The sequence below is a fragment of the Sinohyriopsis cumingii genome, chromosome 13 (assembly GCF_028554795.1).
Source record: "Sinohyriopsis cumingii isolate HCF-2022 chromosome 13, ASM2855479v2, whole genome shotgun sequence".
Classification (NCBI taxonomy): Eukaryota; Metazoa; Mollusca; class Bivalvia; order Unionida; family Unionidae; genus Sinohyriopsis; species Sinohyriopsis cumingii.
This window is the reverse complement of record NC_142973.1, coordinates 22,414,719-22,436,039: the sequence shown is the minus strand read 5'-3', so window position 1 is coordinate 22,436,039 and position 21,321 is coordinate 22,414,719. Positions and strand designations below refer to the sequence as shown.

General features: G+C 34.1%; 1 protein-coding gene across 1 annotated transcript in view; it reads right to left on the bottom strand.

Moving 5' to 3' along the window:
• The window catches only part of LOC149785045 (MAM and LDL-receptor class A domain-containing protein 2-like), a 349,170-nt gene that overhangs the window by 134,063 nt on the left and 193,786 nt on the right, over positions 1–21,321 (bottom strand). Inside the window, exons 93-102 of the mRNA XM_089931272.1 lie at positions 19,919–20,059; positions 18,623–18,876; positions 16,336–16,420; positions 15,028–15,120; positions 13,666–13,809; positions 11,071–11,339; positions 9,353–9,446; positions 7,638–8,065; positions 5,260–5,350; positions 2,295–2,719 (exon numbers count right to left, since the gene is read on the bottom strand). Of these exons, the coding sequence (XP_089787398.1) occupies positions 2,295–2,719; positions 5,260–5,350; positions 7,638–8,065; positions 9,353–9,446; positions 11,071–11,339; positions 13,666–13,809; positions 15,028–15,120; positions 16,336–16,420; positions 18,623–18,876; positions 19,919–20,059 (2,024 nt within the window). The remainder of the gene's footprint in view (positions 1–2,294; positions 2,720–5,259; positions 5,351–7,637; positions 8,066–9,352; positions 9,447–11,070; positions 11,340–13,665; positions 13,810–15,027; positions 15,121–16,335; positions 16,421–18,622; positions 18,877–19,918; positions 20,060–21,321) is intronic.

Genomic DNA, 21,321 nt, shown 5'->3' with positions numbered 1-21,321 from the left:
GGTTCAGTCTAGTTTTTTAGGAGTAATCTGTTGAACAAACAACATAGAACCTGATCTGCCAGTATGAAAATAATCTATGGATGGGTAAGTTTAACCTGCTTGTTCATAGTATGATTCCTAAACCAAACGAAAAGTTGGTTTCAGTGACCTTCCTACCCATTTTCTCAAGTTATTGTTAAGCTTAGATGGAAATGGCTTTAAATTAATTATTACTTTACAAAAATGATAAATGGGACATATGAATGAAAAGTATATATGTATAAACATGGCAATGGAATAATAAATATATCAGTCATGTCTTAAAACCATTCTTGATTTTGTGTCGTCTGTGAAGCACTGACAAGATTTAAGTACCTTTATTTTACAGATTGCAGTAGTGATAACTGAGGGAAGCCTGCTGTTGTAAAATCAGTGCTTACTGTGCATTCTGTAATGAAGTGATTATTACAGTATCATATCATCAAAATGATGTCACTTATTACATCATGTATCATGCTGTCAAAATGTCATTTGTTGCCTTATGCATCATACTGTCAAAATGATGTGACTTGTTACATCATGTATCATGCTGTCAAAATGTCATTTGTTGCCTTATGCATCATACTGTCAAAATGATGTGACTTGTTACATCATGTATCATGCTGTCAAAATGTCATTTGTTGCCTTATGCATCATGCTGTCAAAATGATGTCACTTATTACATCATGTATCATGCTGTCAAAATGTCATTTGTTGCCTTATGCATCATACTGTCAAAATGATGTCACTTATTACATCATGTATCATGCTGTCAAAATGTCATTTGTTGCCTTATGCATCATACTGTCAAAATGATGTCACTTATTACATCATGTATCATGCTGTCAAAATGTCATTTGTTGCCTTATGCATCATACTGTCAAAATGATGTGACTTGTTACATCATGTATCATTTAGTCAAAATATCACTTGTTACCTTATGTATCATGTTGTCAAAATGATATCACTTATTCTCCCAAGTATCACATCATCAAAATGATGTAACTTGCTACCTCATGTATCACATGGTCAAAATTAAGTCACTTGTTACCTCATGTATCATTGTACTAGGAACTCTGACATAAAAAGACATGGTTGCTAATTCTTTCTAATACTAAATAATAAAGAAGAAATATGCTTGTAAAATTTCTAAAATTGCAATAACTGTCCTAGGACTGAAAATGATAAATTCAATGACAAGAACCCCATGATAAAAGCATCAATTTAAAACTTGTGACCTTGAACCCAAGGTCAAATAATGAACAAGTATGTCACAGAATGAATTGTCTTAGCTTCATGCTGACTCATCAATGAATAAAGAAAATGCATCTAGGAGTTTAGGAAATAAAAGCAAATGAAAATAAATCTTAATGCAAATTTTTTTATGACTGTGACCTTGATCTTTGGATCAAAGAGTTGAGAACATGTGGTGCAGAATGAATTGCCTAAGCTTCATAATGATTGATGTCAAGTGTACAGAAAATCCATTAAAGGGTTTAGGAAACATAAGCATAAGAAAATACTTAAAACAAAACCTAAATAATACCTTTTTTAGAATTTGCCCTGGATCCTGAAGTGACCTTAATGAATTCTTAGCTTCATAATGATTAATGATATTTGTGATCAGTATCTATCAAGGGGTTTAGGAAATAAATGCGCATGATAAATCTAAAACCATTATGCCAAATTTATAATACTGGAATCTTGACCCCAGCTATGGAATCAGCTGTGAAGGCTTAATGTGATCTCAATAACTGTGACATAAAGAAAACATCTTTCACCGACATACAATTTTCTTGGTGTATCTGATACAGGGAGTCTATGACCTTCAACCTGTACAAATCTGATGAATTTTTAACTACCAATTCAGCTGACATTCCATGAACAATTTGTGGCTGTGTACTTTTTCTCATACTTTTCTTTCTAATAACCCTGGCGACAGTTATTTAACTAGTGATTGCGTAAGAAAATGCACAACAATCCATAACTTTTTCTTGTGAATTTGACTTTTTGGACCCATAACTATATAAAATATCCCAATTTCCACATAGTTAAATACCTAAAAATTCACCAACAATCATCCATAACAATCAAAATAACAAGTTGAGTTCTGGCTTTATTAAATAATATAAAGGAAGGGTAATTAAAGTCAAAATATGCATGGGTTCTTGTTCATCTTAATAAGGAAAAGCATCATAACAGGATTCTATATAACATATATTGATTAATCACAAACAAGAATTTGTCCATAACAAAATGTTTAGTGTCACACTCACCTGCCATGGTATAGATGTATACACTTGAGTGATATTGAACTGTCCTGGATTCCACTGATCTCCATAGTCTGAAGTCAGGCTCCAAGCAAGGGCTTCAGCAGAAAATGTGTCCACAGAATTGTTGGTCAAAATGTAGACATTTAGGGCCCCTATGTCAGATCCATACATGTGGTAGTAAAAACTGAAGCAGCGAGTGTTATTGGTGGGTGGGAAAACTTCACTATACAATCGAGCTTTGTTACCATTAACCCTCGGGGCACTTGTTTCAATGTACATGTAGTAGCCCTGGGCAGTGCCTTGGGTGTGGTCAATGCTTGGACCAGTGAACTGACTCAATGTCTGTCCCTTCTTTCTCAGCCAATCAAAATCATCACCAATCTGTGTGTTGGTCCATGAACAAGTGTCCTTTTCAAAATCACAATATCCTGAAGAAAAAAAAATGGATAACTAAATTTTCTTTCATAATTTGAAAGAGAACAAAATTTACTCTCAACTGTACTTAGGTCTACTGTTTTAGTTAAACTTGCAATAACAATGAAGAAATAATCTGTACATATCTAGGCAAAAGAGTAACCCTAAGTTAAGAATACACAATTATTTATGCATTGATCTAAAAAAGACAAGACAAATTTTGTGAATTTTTTCAAAGATAAAAATGTAAACGGCCATTGTCTGTACACACATAAATAACAAAATACCATAATGTGAATTAGCTGTTTAAGAGTTTTCTTTTGTTACAAAATATTACCAATCATCTTAACTTGACACCAATATAAAACATGCATATTTATCTTTATTTTTGGAAGGCAAATATTTAAAGATATGTGAGTCAACTTATAAAGTTATACAGATAAAGAAATAGGATTTGAAATTGGAGAGATAAATCATATGGATGAACATGTTTTAAAATTCTGAAAACTATGCCCATACAGTGTGACCCCGTTATAACACAGTAGTTGGGAGCCATAGAACACAACCGTGTTATAGACCGAACCATGTTATAAGCAACCAGGTCAGTTAGCTGAAGAAAATGATGCATATACCCCCCAAAAAAATTCTGGGGGGTAGGTAATAAATGCAGGTGGTAAAATACATGCTTTATCGGCACAGTTACCATCTTAAATTCATGCATATTAAATGAGAAATATGCCTGTAGTGAAAACAGAGAAGGCATATATAATAGTTTATTTTATTAGAGAACGATGTACAAGAGAAATGCATGTATATGACATTTCGGGAGCACCACTATGACCATGATATATCTGAATTCATGTTATAACAGGGCGTGCTATGGTGGAGTCATACTGTATCTTGTTACTGCTTTCATCAGAGCATAAATAAGGTAAATAATATATTATCTCTGAATATCTGATGGATGATGTAGGTCACAGTTACTCTTTTCTTTATTATGGTGATGCTCTATTTCTTAGGCTATATGATTCTATCCAGCCTGATGACAGTACAAGCAACAAGGTCCAAAAAAACCCAATAAACATTCCAACATATGCATATTCAGTATACAAAGTAGGTTGTAATGACCTACTGATTTCATACCATTTCAGGTCTTGCTTTTGGTCTCCATTTTCTTGGCATAATTGTTTGTTTCTTTCACAAGCTTTTCCACCAGACATTCAGGAAAAAACTTGAGAAACAAAATCATTGATGGTGAACACAGCAAGGTCATCACTCCATTGTGCAAGTGGGACTATGTCTGCCTTGTCATCCGATTAAAATTCACTTACTTCTGGTGTTGAAATGGGACTAACATCAATATATGATCCATTTTCTAAGAATGATCCATTAAACTCTTCGATATCACTTGCTCTGAACCCTTTAAAGTTGCTCATATCTGAATTGAAATCCATCTTTGTTTATCTCAACTACACGTTTCATAAAGTACAGAAAAGCCTTTACAGTGAGTCTAAATTTAACCTCTCAGCTTTCAAACTTGTATCAGAATGTTGCATAAATAGTGCTCTCATTGGTTATGATAATCAAAAATATGTAAACATCTGTACTTTCAACCAATCGATGTTTAGTTAACATAGTGGTCACATCCATATAGATGTGACACTGGGGTTTTGTGTACTGCTGAACTATACACAATTAAGCAACACTGGGGTAGTAAACTAGGCTTATCAACACTGCATATATGAGTCAGTGGGGTTCAGGAGCTATTTACAGGTGACGCCTCAATGCAGCAGTCATAGCTAAAATTTAATACATTAGTGTAACCTGTCTCAGCATGCATACACATTAGTTTCATGACTGAACATTAGCATCATTATCCCACAAAATTATGTCAGTGCATAAAGTGCACATAATCACTAGTGTTCAAAAGTTGGTCACAGTGATCTATCTCTGGTATGTTGGTGTAGTGCCAATCTGGATGTATGTGCATGTACATTTGAAGACTACCAGGGACAGTATCCAAGAAATGATCAGAATGTAAGAAATGTACATATTCATCATAACATGAAAAAGTCACTGTGGCCTACTTCTGGTATGGTGGAATAGTACACATCAGAAAGCACCCAGAGATATATTTTCATCACTATACAAGCAACAGTGTTCTAAACATAACAGATGTGCATGATCAGTGGCACATACAAAGAAGGTCACAGTTAAATACTTTTGGTATGGTGATGTGTTGCTTTTAGGATGTATGAACACAAAAAGTTTCATGGCTGTACAAGCAACAGAATCCCCAAAAACTGACCAAGGCATAAAAGTGTACTTGGTAAACTGAGCTTGAAAAGTAGATCACAATGACATACTTTAGTAATGTGGTGCTCTACTCTTCAGGCTGCATTCAAATCAACTTTTACGCCTGTAGAGATAATGGCATCCAAATTACAGACCTAAAAGTAAAGGCATACACCTGTGCATGCCATTATCAAATCACTACCAGAAAAAATTAACTTTTAGAAATAAACAAAACAATTAACAAGGGTACAAATCTCACCAGGATCAGTGCAAGCTCCAGGGGCAACTGATACATCATCAATAGCAATGTCACCACGGTAACCATTTCCTCTGATGCCTTCAAACACAAGCTAGAAAAGAAAACAGAAACCACAGTAACTGCTAAGGCTCACCATTGCAAATCACCAGGCTACCAGCTCTGATTGCATAATAAAGTTTGGTCAGAAATAATTTGAAAATGTCATTGTATTTCCAATTTTAATATAAGTGACCTTTCATTGCTTCCAGTGACCATAGGGGAAAAAACCAAGGAGAACACTCCACTTACATGTGGCTACCACAGGGACAGCATAGCCACAAAGTTCCATAAAACTCAACCCAGAGATTTAGATGTAGATGTGATAATGAACCACAATATTTTTAAAAAGTTCTTTGCTTATCTGCTAAAAGGATTTGTGGCAAAAACTGCAAACAAAATTTGAAAATGATTATGTCTTGAAAATCTAATCAGGTCATCTACACATAAATACAAATATGCCTATAAGATTTCTAAACAAGTCAAAAGTAAAAAAATGCTTTAATATGAATTTCAAAGTTGCTGTAATATCTTTAATTCCTGGTCATCTAATTATGATCATGATAAAGCTTGGTCATTTATTTGTGACCATGATAAAGCCTGGTCATCTAATTATGACCTTGAAAAAAAACATGGTCATCTAATTATGACCATGAAAAAACATTTTCATCTAATTATGACCATGATAAATTGTTTAAAATTTCATAACTTGCAGCTACAGCCTTTCATGCAGAATGTAATCAATTTTCAAACTTCATGAATCCTGTGAAACATGAAGCTAATTTCACAAGTAATAGGCAATTCACTCAGCAATGCATTTAACTATGTCTCGGGGATGTATGGCAATGCTAGTTACAAACACTGAAGTTAATTATCTGGTCATCAAGTATCAAAACTCTTTTTCAAAATGAAGAATCTTCATTAATCTGATTGGTGTATACATGAATCTTCATTAATCTGATTGGTGCATATATGAATCTTCATTAATCTGATTGTTGTATACATGAATTTTCATTAATCTGATTGGTGTATACATGAATCTTCATCAATCTGATTGGTATATACATGAATCTTCATTAATCTGATTGGTGTATACATGGATCTTCAATAATCTGATTGGTGTACATATGAATCTTCATTAATTTAAGTGGTGTATATACATGAATCTTCATTAATTTAATTGATGTATATATGAATCTTCATTAATCTGATTGGTATATACATGAATCTTCATTAATCTGATTAGTGTACACATGAATCTTCATCAATCTGATTGGTGTATACATGAATCTTCATCAATCTGATTGGTATATACATGAATCTTCATTAATCTGATTGGTATACACATGGATCTTCAATAATCTGATTGGTGTACACATGAATCTTCATTAATTTAAGTGGTGTATATACATGAATCTTCATTAATTTAATTGATGTATATATGAATCTTCATTAATCTGATTGGTGTGTACCTGAATCTTCATTAATCTGATTGGTGTACACATGAATCTTCATCAATCTGATTGGTGTATACTTGAATCTTCATTAATCTGATTTGTGTATACATGAATCTTCATTAATCTGATAGTTGTATACATGAATCTTCATTAATCTGATTGTTGTATACATGAATCTTCACTAATGTGACGGTGTATATACATGATCTTCATTAATCTGATTGGTGTACACATGAATCTTCATTAATATGATTGGTGTATATATGAATCTTCAGTAATCTGATTGCTGTATATATGAATCTTCAGTAATCTGATTGTTGTATATATGAATCTTCAGTAATCTCATTGTTGTATATATGAATCTTCAGTAATCTCATTGTTGTATATATGAATCTTCAGTAATCTGATTGTTGTATACATGTATCTTCAGTAATCTGATTGTTGTATACATGAATCTTCATTAATCTTATTGGTGAACACATGTATCTTCATTAATATGGTTGGTGAACACATGTATCTTCATTAATCTGATTGTGGTATATATGAATCTTCATTAATCTGATTGTTGAACACATGTATCTTCATTAATCTGATTGGTGAACACATGTATCTTCATTAATCTGGCTGGTGAACACATGTATCTTCATTAATCTGATTGGTGTATACCTGAAACTTCACTAATCTGATTGGTGTTTACCTGAAACTTCATTAATCTGATTGGTGTATGCATGTGCAACTTTGAATCCTGTATGTGCAATCAGATCTGTATTTATCTGTAAATTTTACTGCTGCAGAGAACAGGAACTGGAATCAGAATGTAATGATAATGCAGTCATTATGCTTTTCCTTTATTAGTTTTAATAAGTTAATTCGAAAAACTGTTACCTGGTAGTCACCACTGGGCTGAATAGTGACTTGCCCCCTGCGCCACTGGTTGCCCTGATCAAAAGACCTGGTCCATACAACAGGACCTCTACTGGTGGCAGCCATGCCTCCTGGTGCCACATACACATTCAAGGTGTTTATCTCAGGACCATACATGTGGTACCAAAATGCCAGGCACATTCCATTACTGTCACCTTGATAATGGTAGGTTGGACTCATCAATCGTGCAGTATCATTTGGCTGGCGTGGTGCTGATGTTTCGATGTAGACATAGTGCCCTGTATTTGTTCCCTGGGTGTGGTCAGAACTTGGTCCAGTGCCAACAGTGCTTGTGGAACCACTGAACCATGTCCAGTCAAAATTGTCAGTATGGTCTTGAGCATATCCACATAGTTGAGAGTTTTCAAAGTCACATTTGGTTGGGTTACCTGGAGAATAATGACAGCGTATTGATAATGGTGATATCACAATTATGGTTCATGTGCTCTGAAAGAGCATGTGAAAGCACTTGCTACATACATATGTGGTTTCGAGTTCAATCCAGCATTCAAAAATATATAAGGATAAATAGTTTTCATCCACAGGGATATCCCATTATTTCTACCCTACAGGTCACATCATGTAAATTTATATGGCCAAATGAAAAGATCTCATCAGACCAAACGGAGATCAACGAATTTTAAACATTTCATAAGGAAATTAAAAGGAAATTGTTGGACATTTTAAACTTGTAGATACATGATAGATATATTTATAAAAATGTCTTGGGTGTAACAATAATAATTATAATCATTGTCTATAAATAAACAAGGTGTTTAATTGTATCACAACACAATTCCCTTTTGATAATAGAAACAAATCTTCAAAGGCCAACAATATACAGGGTGGTATGGTGGACTGATGCCAAGGTAATGCACTTAAGTGACTTCCAGAGTTATGTCACAACACCAATCTAAGATTGGTGTGGTGAGGGTTTAAACTGGGTACCCACTGGTTATGAGTCCAAGCTAACAACTAAGCCACCATGTGGAGAAAAGAAATATTACTGCCAGATACTATTCATGAAAATGCATCAACACACAAAGTTTCATCCATATGGAGTCAAAAAAATGTTTGATCAGTCAAGACGTAATAGGTTTATAGGTAAAGTGGATTTGACAAAATGACTGAAAATACAAACACCACTTCAGCTTGAAAATTAGGTCACAGTGGCATAGTTTTGTCATGGTTGAGTTACTCTCCTTGAGATGCATCCATATTCCTTTTTTCACTGGTGAAAAAGGATCCTAGACAATGAGGGTATAATGACCAGCTAGATGATAAAACCAGTCCGAAAACCAATTTTGAGTGTGATGGACATTATGTGGACACAAACAACATATCTTAGGTAAAAATAATAAAGTTTCTAAAATACTTCCAATGGATCACTAATCTTTGATTAATTCTATCTTAGAAATTTTAAAGTCTAAAGAGATTACAAAAGTGGGTTTTACTACTTTTGTGCTATGCTTGTTTTTTTTTTAGAAAGATGTTACAACAGACAAATAATATGATGCACATTATGGTTGGATGGACAATATCTTATCCGTGTGTTGCCATACTGTGTTACAAATTCCACACAAAAAGTGATGATGTAGATCACTGACACGGGATCTTAAAAGAGCATGTCCATAACAAAGGTATGATTGTATTTGTAATAATCATAATATTCTCACCTGAATTTATTACACAAGGTCCAACAGGCAAGCGAATATCATCCAAAGCAATGTCTCCACGGTAACTGATGCCTCTGACACCCTCAAAGATAATCTAAAAATGAAAATATTGCATTAAACACACCAAGTGTTCTCATCATCTCAGTATCACAACCATGTCCTTTTGTAATGTTGTACTGAAAACAGTGATACCTAAGTTATACCATACTCACACAGGTGAGACAATCATGACAGACACAATATGAATTTAAATTCCTGTTTCAAATACTTTAAATCCTGTATTTTCAGCAAAAAACAATGACATTCTGTATCCTACCATCTTGTGCTGTAATACTGTTTATAAAGAAAGACAAGAAAACAAGGTTGCCAGTAAAAGAACAAGGTCAAAACAAGGTTGCCAGTAAAAGAACAAGGTCAAAGGTTTAAACATATGATGTACATAATTACTGCTGCTATAATGTTATTGGTATATATAGATATATATATATATATATATATATATATATATATATATATATATATATATATATATATATATATATATATATAATTATCACAGTAATGCAATCTTGATTGCTAGATCACAATGAGTTGTCAGCATCAGAAAATCTGGATCATTGCGAGACATGGATTTTTTTATGCTGAATACAAGATGTGATTTAGCAATCAAATCAAATTACTATGATAACGATATTTTTGTTATATACCAATCAAGTTTCAGATAAATTAATAAAATCCCAATAAACATAATTGTAAAAAAGAAAACTGCTTGACATGTCAACTCTCCTGATAAGAAATTCATTTTAAGACATAAATGACTTTCATTTTTTTTACATCTGATATACCACTGAGTATCAGTTTTTATGAATGATGCCCATGTAACAACACTCATTCATAACTCAGGTGTAACACTCATTTGTAACTCAGGTGTAACAATTGTCACTCATTTTCACTATTATTAGTATTTATAATGAGTTTTTGTATGCATGGGGACAGCAGACCCATGTATGTGTTTTATAGCTATTATTCAGCTGTCAAATTAGGCATCACAGAAGATATCACCAGCTGAACAAGCAGGAGAGGATCTGAGGCCCAGCTGATAGCATTTGAACTGTTTCTGGTGGATATGGTGAGAGACTCTGATGGGGACTTGGCATTGGAATGAAAGCATTATTTTGAAAGTTATTACAGCGGGCTTGAACAAATTCTTGGAACTTGATGATACAGAGTATGCTAAGCTAGGATAGGGTATAGGTATTCATGCTTATTCAGCTGTAAGCACAAAACCTCAAGGAAAAAGTAGTTCAAGCCTATGGTAATATGGAATCAGAAAATGACAGCACCATTTTCTTACTCTGGCATTTGACAGTAAAATTCTGGTTCCTTCTTGGGTAGAAAATTGATAATAAATTACTACTCAAGCAAATCTCATGAATCTACATAATATTTTGACCATTGTTACAGGATAAACAAAGGTTCTGCAGAATTCGGTTGCCTCCCTTTTGAACACCACATCATGATGATGTAGCTTTCTGCTTAAGCAGGTGAGACAGGAAACTGAATTCAACCGATGATTTACAAGATATATAACCTATAATGCAGAATCTCAATACTGATGCTGCCACTGCACCTTCCAGAAAATTTTACCTATTTCATACCAGTCACAGGTAAGACTATAAATAAATCTGTTAAAAAAAACAAACTCATTAGCATATAACCTGGTATCCTGCTACAGGCTGTATTGTTATCTCCCCTTGTTTCCATACATTGCCCTGGTTGCCTTGCCTACTGAATATTTTGGTGCCCAATATTGTTGCCCCTGTGTTCTTCACATAGACATTCAGGGCATTGATATGGGTACCATACATGTGGTACCAGAAACTGAGACAGTGGGGCTGTCCATCATTTATCATTGGGCTGATCAGGCGGGCTGTGTCATTTGGAATCCTTGGAAAAGAGGTCTCAATGTAAATGTACCAGCCTTGCGCTACAAAAAAATATAATAAGAGCCATCTAAATAAATGAAGATCACTTGCCAAACAGCTAAATTAGATTTTTTTTAAATTTATGAATATACCTTTGAAATTCACTGTAAAGTCCCTTAGTATACTGGACCCCTTTATATAACATAGGTATGGGCATGGATTTCTTTAATTTGGATAAATTTCATTTGTTCTACTACTGGTTTTCTTTCACTTAATTTTAATTTTTGGCTAATGAGAACCAAATAAAATGAGGCTTCATTTCAGTGAATGCCCTATTTTTGTATTTTGTGTAATAATACCCTATAATGGCCTATTTTTGTATTTTGTGTATTAACACCCTATAATGCCCTATTCTGAAATGTTGTGCATTATTACTGTATGCCTTATTTTGAAATTTGTGTATTTGTGCCCTATTTTTACATTTTATTTACTAATTCCCTATACAGCTCTATTTTTGTATTTTGTGTATTAATACCCTATAATGGTCTATTTTGTACTGTTTACTAATACCCAATAATGCCCTATTTTTTTATTTTGTGTACTAACACCCCATAATGCTCTATTTTGTATTGTGTGTATTACTACCCTATAATGGCCTATTTTGTATTTTGTGTACTAATACCCCATAATGACCTATTTTGTATTGTGTGTAATAATACCCTATAATGGCCTATTTTATATTTTGTGTACTAATACCCTATAATGGCCTATTTTGTATTGCGTGTATTAATACCCCATAATGCCCTATTTTGTATTGTGTGTACTAATACCCCATAATGGCCTATTTTGTATTGTGTGTATTAATACCCTATAATGGCCTATTTTTGTATTTTGTGTATTAATACCCATTTATGCCTATTTTTGTATTTTGTGTACTAATACCCTATAATGCCCTATGTTTGTATTGGTGTACTTATACCCTATAATGCCTTATTTTTGTATTTTGTGTATTAACCCTTTACCTCAAAGAGCAGAGTTACAAAGTGCAGCATGCTATAAATAGAACACCTGTTACCTATTTGACTCCATATGCCTGCCTGTTAACTGTTAAGCAATGTAGTGTATGTTATGTTTAACAACAATTTTAACCATTTTACTTTTTTGGTACACATCTATTATGTGTCGAAAAATTTAAGAGTAAAGTCTGATTGTTATAGCTATGTAATTATTTTTCATGGAAGAATTTTTTATGTGCTTTAAAATCTTGAGAGAACTCATTCACCGTCATGTCAGTGAGGCTGTGTGACCAACCACAGCTGCCATTTCTCATACCTGAAATTTAAAAGTTTTTCATCTGCATCTACATCCCTAAGTCATCTGAATTTGATAATTTATAAAAACTAATTGCTGCTTACATCAATATCAGAGCCTTTATGTAAGTTATTGAATCTTTCATAGTTGTGATTCTAATCGTGAAAACTTTGTAAGTATTGAATGAAATCCGCGACCTCCAATTTGGAGAGTGGAGATTACGACCCAGTTACTTTAAATAGCAGATATCGACCAGAGCATAAACAGTGACCACGTGATCTGACATAATTGTCATTCGCAGAAATGAATGTAGTATCTAATAGGGGTTTCCCTGAAGGTGGCACTATGAAAACCGGCTTAAAATGGCTGATGTTTACAGCAGGCGTCAAAAGGTGCTTCCATGCGAATGGAGTAGAGGCATCAAAAGGCATCAAAAGGCGCTTCCATGCAAATGGAGTAGAGGTGTCCAAAGGCGCTTGCATGAGGTAAAGGGATAATACCCTACAATGCCCTATGTTTGTATTTGGTGTACTAATACCCAAACAACAACCCATCATGTATTTTGTGTACTAATACCCAATAATGCATGTAACATAACAAGGAGCTCCGCTTATAACGCAGTACACTTTCATGGCTCTCAAGGAAGGCATTACAATAAGGAAGCAACATAAAGTCCTTTACAATGAGGGATATCTAGTTCTTGACAATGAGGGAGCAATGCAGAGACCTTCAGTAAAAGTAAATGAAACCAGACTTTAACTGCATACAGAGTGAATAGTAATATACTGCAATAAAACTTTATAAATCATAATCATTGCTGCTAAGAAATATTCAATACACATGTTTATAAAAGAATTATAAATTTGGTAATAGCCCAGTGTTAATCAGTCTGTTCTCCCATAATGACACCATATATTTTGCATCAACAATAATCATTTCTACTTAATAGTCACTTGGGGGAGGTTAAAAATATAATGATCTTAAATATTATTTGTAATTTTTTAAAATTTATATTTATTGTCACAAATTTTGGAGGTATCAGTAAGATATTATACAAAATCTAGAGTCTTTACTTACGTGTTCCTTTTGTGTGGTCTCTGGTGGGACCAGTTAGAACTGTTCCTGTAGGACCCTGGGCTCGTGTCCAATCAAAGTTGTCTCCTGTCATCTGAGTCCACAAGCACAAATTCTGCTCAAAGTCACAGTCATACAGAGTAGGTGCTGGAATCAAACATGCAGAGGGTGGAGATACATTTAGCCAGATTTTGAAAACACTGCTCCAGTTTAAGACAAATAGTGGTTTCATGCATTTTTATCTTTACAGCTTTAATACTTTTCTCTCTCACTCTATAAGAATTTAAACTTAGATTTTCTAAACAGGAAATATTTTATAATCTAAATTTAAATATTCCTTTTTTAAATTTGACAACATAGAATCCTGTCATGTGAAAGCATCTTCATACTAGTTCTGTGATTATTTCACTACTTGTATATTCTATTGTTACTGTGTAAGGGATTTCTATATTGTCTTCGTGTAAATATTACTGTATGCACTCGCTTATAACATGAGTCCAGCTGCAAACTGCATAGACCCAGATCTGCCATCACAACATGCACTGGAAGAGCTGGGTCAGTGATGTTTGTTAGGAGTAATCAGTAGAACAAATAACACAGACCCTAATCTGTAGGTGCATCATGCTATGACAGATTAGGATTTTTGTTTTCTAGAGTTGGACTCATCTAATAAGCATGCATATAAGGTAATCAAGTAATCATGGAATGAGACAATATTCCAATTCTTCAATAATACCTGTCCTTAAATTTCAAATTCTTGCCAGTGTAAAACCAAACTATAGTGCAAATGGATTTGTGCTTGTAAAACAAAATAATATACCTTAAAAATTTCACTTGTATGCTTCAAGTGGATTTGCTTTATTGTGCTAACAAGGTTCTTTTGCGTTAAATAAAGTCCAAAATATTAAGAAAAAGGCACTGATTTTTGTTGCTGTTGCAACTACTCAAAGTCTAATCAAGCCATCTCCATATGCATATAAATAAGATAGCCAAATTTTATTTGTCTATATAGACTGGATTTTGCACAATTTTGCTAACAGGCTTCTTTGGACAGATGTACAGACAGGATTAAATCAAGATGCCTTCTGCGGCCTACACTGCACAAAATTCTTTACAATGTTTAAGTTCTTTTAACTTCAAAAGTTACCCTAATTTTGGTTGTAGATTAATTTCAATAAGGGTGAGCATATGTTATAGTCGTTGAATAAACAATGTATAGATTTCAGAAGCCTGTAGTCTATATACTATTAGTCAGACTTGTATATATTCTGCATTGTGAGTCAAACTGGTTTTACCACATTTATTTTTGACATTTCATATGCAAAGGAAATGAATACAAAAACTGACACAATCCTTGTGACTCACTTGGTGTTGATCCTGGGGTCGTATATGAGACTGCACTAGTGACTGTTGACTGCGTTGTGAAACTGATAGCAGGACTGGCTTCAAGTGGTCTCACTGAAAATATCAAATACCATATATACTCACTTATAAGTCATACCCAACTGCAAACTGCACAGACCCAATTCTGCCATCACATAATGCACTGGCAGTTCTGGGTCCATTCAGTTTGTTTGGGAGTAATCAGTAGAACAAACAACATACATCCTGATCTGCCAGTGCATTATAAGATGGCAGAGTTGGGTCTATGCTGTTTGTAGTTGGACTTGACCTAAAAGCAAGTATATATGGTACTAATATCCAAACTAAAGTAAATAATTTACTGATCTAGTAATCAAGACAAATGGAACTTTCCAAGTTAAACAGTTCATTCTTTCAAAAAAGATCAATCAGTGTTTCAACACCAGTGTAGCAATATGAATAAACACATATCCTGATCCTGAATTCATGATATGTGTATAATGACACAAACATTTGATTTTTTTCTATAGGAACAATTTATGATAACCTTGATATTTCATCATAAACATAATTAAAGCACAACAACCATACAAAAATATATTTATTATAAATAGTCATAAAAAACAATTAACAATTAGACTGGTTTGAGATTCTAAATTCTGAGTACCGGTATTCAAGATTTCTGTATTTAACACATTAACCCCTGGAGGTTTTTGTTGTTTTCACCTGAAATTCGAGTAGGAAACACATTTTTAAAGCTATTTCTGAATTTCTGAATACATCCTAAGACATCAACTTCCAGGTGATTTTCCAATAACCTAATGCCTAGTTGTGTTAGAAACATTGTTTTTCATTGGCTTTTTGCCTCGCGCATGAGCAGAAGGGTAAAAGTTGGAGTTCTTTTTTTTTTTGATTAACAGACCCATTATTTTCGATTCAATACCACTTTTTATTCTAAATGCCCATCTTATCTGACTGCAGTTCATACTGGTCTACCTTTGATACGAGACCAAAAAGTATAAAATCTGAACAAAAAATTGGATTCCGACCGTTGGCGAATTTTGGGTAAAAAAAAATCAGGTCCATAAAATGAGGTTTTTCCCTCTGTATTTTATAGTGCAAGTAGAACTTCCAGATTAATTGGTATCATTGTAGAGCTACATCTGTCTACCTTTCTATAATACCAATCACTTTAGTGTATCATGCATGACCGTGACGCTACAGAGCTCGGCAGTTGGCTACTACCTCCTGCCACATTAACTTGTTGACAGGGGTTAATGTGTTTACAATGAATTTTGTAAATAGTCTTACCATTGCAATATGTGTTGGTGAAGCTGATGTCATCAACCGCAATATCTCCAGTGTAATCACTGCCACGAATGCCCTCAATTATCACCTAAATATAACACAGGATGAAACAAAACTTAATTTCAAACTAAAATAATTACCCATTATTTCTACCAGTAGGTTATTATGTAATTCAGTTTTGGTTTTGTCTTGTGTTTTACAACACAACTGAGTTATTTAGTGCTGAGGTGATTGGAGTAAATACCTTACCTAAGGACACATCACAGGAAACAACCCATTTTGATCCTAATGGGTTGTTTGGATTCGGCACCTTTTCTTTACAAGTCTGGTATATTATCCACTGAGGCGACATGGCTCCTGCCTTCCTTAGTCTTCTCTTGTTACAGGCAGGCAAGCATAACAGACACATTCCATATCCTTAAGCATGCAAAGCATTTTAAGATATAGGGTCTTGCACAATTATCCCCTGCACAAAGAACTCAAGTTCTGTATATTCCAATGATCCCATTTAGACAAAGCAATTATCCTATTACATTTTTTAAAAATAAATTAGTATGTATGTATGTATTTATGTATGTGTAAGTATGTATGGCATTTCATGTCACATCAGTAAAATAATGCTAAATGATGGTGATTAAAAGTAAAGTCCTGAAAAAGTAAATATAAAGAAATGCACACAAAACTTAATGAATATAGACCCTTCAAAATAAACATAAATATGAAGTACTACTAGATAAAATATAAAGCTAAAGATGTTACAATTCTATTAAATGTATATAAAATAAAGGATGGAAGTAAAAAATATAAATGCCTTTAAATATTGGGCCAATTATATTTACATAAACTTCATTCCCTAAAGTCAAACATTTTTCCTGGTAGTGCATGATCATATGTTCCTAATTTCACATAAAATATAATCTCACATGTAATTCAGTTCACATAAAAAATAATCTCACATGTATTCAGTTCACATAATATTAATCTCACATGTAATTCAGTTCACATAAAAATAATCTCACATGTAATTCAGTTCACATAAAAATACTGTCTGACAAGTAATTAAGATGAACACAAAAAAACTGTCTCACAGGGTTGAAGCTGATAAATTCAACAAGTGGTCACTGGCAGGGTATACAATCAGGTCCAAAAAATGTGTTCCACTTTCAGTGGATACTGGCAGGTACACAACATGGTCCCCAATAATATGTCCCACTATCAGTGGACACTGGCAAGGTATACAATCGGATTCACAAAATGTTTTCCACTGTCAGTGGACACTAGCAGTGTATACAATCGGGTCTATAAAAATGTCCCCCACTGTCAGTGGTCACTAGCAGGGTATACAATCAGGTCTACAAAAATGTCCCCCACTGTCAGTGGACACTGGCAGTGTACACAATATGGTCCCCAATAATATGTCCCACTATCAGTGGACACTGGCAAGGTATACAATCGGATTCACAAAATGTTTTCCACTATCAGTGGACACTAGCAGTGTATACAATCGGGTCTATAAAAATGTCCCCCACTGTCAGTGGACACTGCAGGGTATACAATCAGGTCTACAAAAATGTCCCCCACTGTCAGTGGACACTGGCTGGGTATGCAATCTGGTCCAGATTTAAGACTCAGGAGGTGTACATGAGTCAGGTATGTGTCTACATGTGACTAGCGCAATAACCACTTCATCTCTGTGATTGTTCTATATGAGGGATGACTGATTAATCCTAAAGAAAAAGGAAACAAATGTGTCCATATTAATAAAGCTTCAATGTAGTTGAATGTACCCAGGAGACTAGACTCTGGTTTGCCTGTGCTGTAGAATTTGCCACAAAACAAATTTAACTTTCCATGTCCCATCTTTATTGTTTATAAGATGTGATCTAGACTACATCCATGTTCTCTGTAAGTTCTATTTATCCTCATTCTTCCACGATCAAATTATATAAACACTAAATTTGAATACAAATTAGTTTAGTTCATTACATTTTTTCAGTTCTGAAAAGTGAGTATATTTGTGAAAATAAACTGTTTGCCTTTAAATGATACTTTTATAATTAAAACTTCCTTGATACAATTTCTTTAAACTTGTTTGATACTTGCCAAAATTTTGTGTTACTGTAATCTTGATATGCTAAGAGAAGTCCATTGCCACTATTGCTTGAAACTGGCAAACATTTTTATTACTAGAAAACATTGTCCACTGGTTAACCCACTATTCCTTTTTTGCAGTTTTGTAACACTGGTCCCTGGACATGTCTGAGAGAAAGGAGAAATACTATATTCTTACCCTATATGGGGTTGAACTTCTAATTCCTGCTTGTCCAAACAGCCAGTTATCCTGATGGTCACCACTGAGGTGCCAAAGGGTGTAGTTCGTGGAACCATTCACAAGGTACACGTTGAGACTGCCAATACCTGTTCCAAACATATGGGCCCAGAAATTCATGCAGCTTCCCAATGTGGCATCAAACTGTTGACTTTGAATGCGGGCGACATCTCCAGGCACACGTGGTGCACTCGTCTCGATGAAGATGTATTTACCTGTAGAGAGATGCAGTGAATATTCTCATGAATGAAACTTCATAAAAACCAAAATCATCTTAAAAATAAAATGGTCTACTGACCACAAATTTCTTTTCTTTCAAAAAAATTAACTCAAAACCAAATTTTAGTTTTGTTTCATTGGCTTGTGGCTGTTGGTTTTGTTGACTTCCTTCTTAAACAGCACTTTCAACACAATACTGGCAAAAACAGGCTAAGGAAATGGAAGCCACATGCCTTTCCCAAGGAAACATCAAGAAAGCCAACCTGAGCTGGCCTAGGCAGGTACTGAACGTGCAACCCTTGTATTATCAGCTTAATGCTTTACCAACTGAGCCACCAAAACTCCAAGTGCTTCGTCTTGAGAGGTTTCGCTGTTTACTGATGAAATAAATGAAAGTTGTCTTTTATATATATAAAATTATTTGACATTATGGACCCCTACATTTTAAGAGTGTTTACCTATAGCATATTGCCTAAACACCACATCAAGTAAGCTAAATTAATGATATTAGGCCGTACTGTGTTTAAAAGCTTTTCTGCTGCATACCTGCCATATTTCCTAATAGTGGCAGTGGGTCATATTTAATAGCATTAATAACCAAAAATATTTGATTTTCTCACAAATTATCTGCATCTTTCTCATCTCTTCAATCTTAAATCCTAAAATCTTATTTATAATCTGATCAACTGTTTTTTTGTTGTTGTTATGTACATTCTATTTTTCACACTGTGAACCTACATTGCATGTACAGCCTATGATATTGGTAATGTATCATCTTCCACTCTTCTTGAATGAGAAAAGTGACTCAAGTATATGTGTGATAAATTGAAGGATTTGAATGGTTATTAATGCTCAGTTTTCCCTGAAAGTAAAAATATAGACAAAAAATGAAACACTTAATAGTAACAATACAAACTTTAGCAAAATTCAGGGACTTTTAAAAGGTTGTCAAGTAAATAGAAGTACTTTTCAAGGTTTATCCTACATTTTTCGAATTCTCTAAAGTTTTTCAAGACCTGTGCAAACCATGACACCCACCTGTACTGTCCCCTCGTGTGTGGTCTGTTGATGGCCCTGTGAATTGGCTGCTTGTTGAACCACTATTCAGGATCCAGTCAAAGTTATCATTCCGGAGATTTGTCCATGTACAGTATGTCCCACTATCAAAGTTACAGTTACCTAAAGATATAAGCATGTTATTTTTGTGAACTGAATACATAATCATTCATTTGAAAAACTTGCTATGACACAAACCTTTAAACAAAATTAAAATCACTATTTAAATACAATATGATGTTGGTATCTTTGAGTTACTCTTGTAACAAAATCTAATCCAAAACAGTGAAGCATAATATGTGTCATAATGATCTATTTCTGTAATGAAGGAGTAGTACTCATCAAAATGTGTCTCACACACCAGGTTTCAGGATTCAAGACAGGATAGTACGTACACAGCATGCAAAAACCTATGAAGTCATGAGCTAAACAAAATAATTAACCTAAGTCTGTAAAATAAGCAATGTTGGTCACCATAACCTTCCATGTATGAGTGTGGTACTAACCGAGATATCTACAATCATTTAGCCTAATAATCAAGCATAAACAGTTAAAACACAAAATGTAACCAAAGTCAGTAAAGCATGAAATATGGGTCACACTATCCTACTTTTGTGTAATACTTGTCAAGATGCATCCCCTCATTACATTTTAGGAATCCATGTAAAACAGTATGCAAATATTATGCAAAAAACCTCTGAGGTCAGCTGAATGCAAAAACGTAACTCAAATCAGTAAAATGTGAAATGTAGGTCACTGACTTCATTTGCTGAAGCATACATTCATACAGTTTGATGAATCTTGCATGAGTTGGCCTTTAAAAAAAACATCATGCATTTTTTTTATACAAGAGTCATTTAATCATTAAATATAGGCCACAGGGACCTACATTTTGTGATAAGGGTGTAGATGCATTCCCTCACCAGGTTTCATGATTCCAGGTGCAACAGCATATATGCATTGTGCAAACTAAAACTCTGTGGTCATAAGCTAAATGCAAAACTACACCTGTAAAATGTGAATGTAAGTCCATGACCTTATGTTGTAAGGTTGTGATACTAATAATGATACAATTATCTAGTTTGATAACTCTAGCATGCAACAAAGGTTGAAAAATCAACCTAAATCAAAAAATTTAACCCAAGTCAGGAAAGCATGAAATACAGGTCACAGTGGCTTAGTTTTTATATAATGGAACACTCTTAGTGAGGTGCATCCATATTCCAGTTAGGTTAGTATGCTCTAAGTTACTGTGGATGTAATGAATGAATAACTAAAAATAACAAAAGTCACCCAAGCATGAAAGTATGTCAAACTGACCTAGTTTTCATATGGCAGAGTTATTCTTCTGAAGATGCATCTACATACCAGTTTTTATGAGTGTA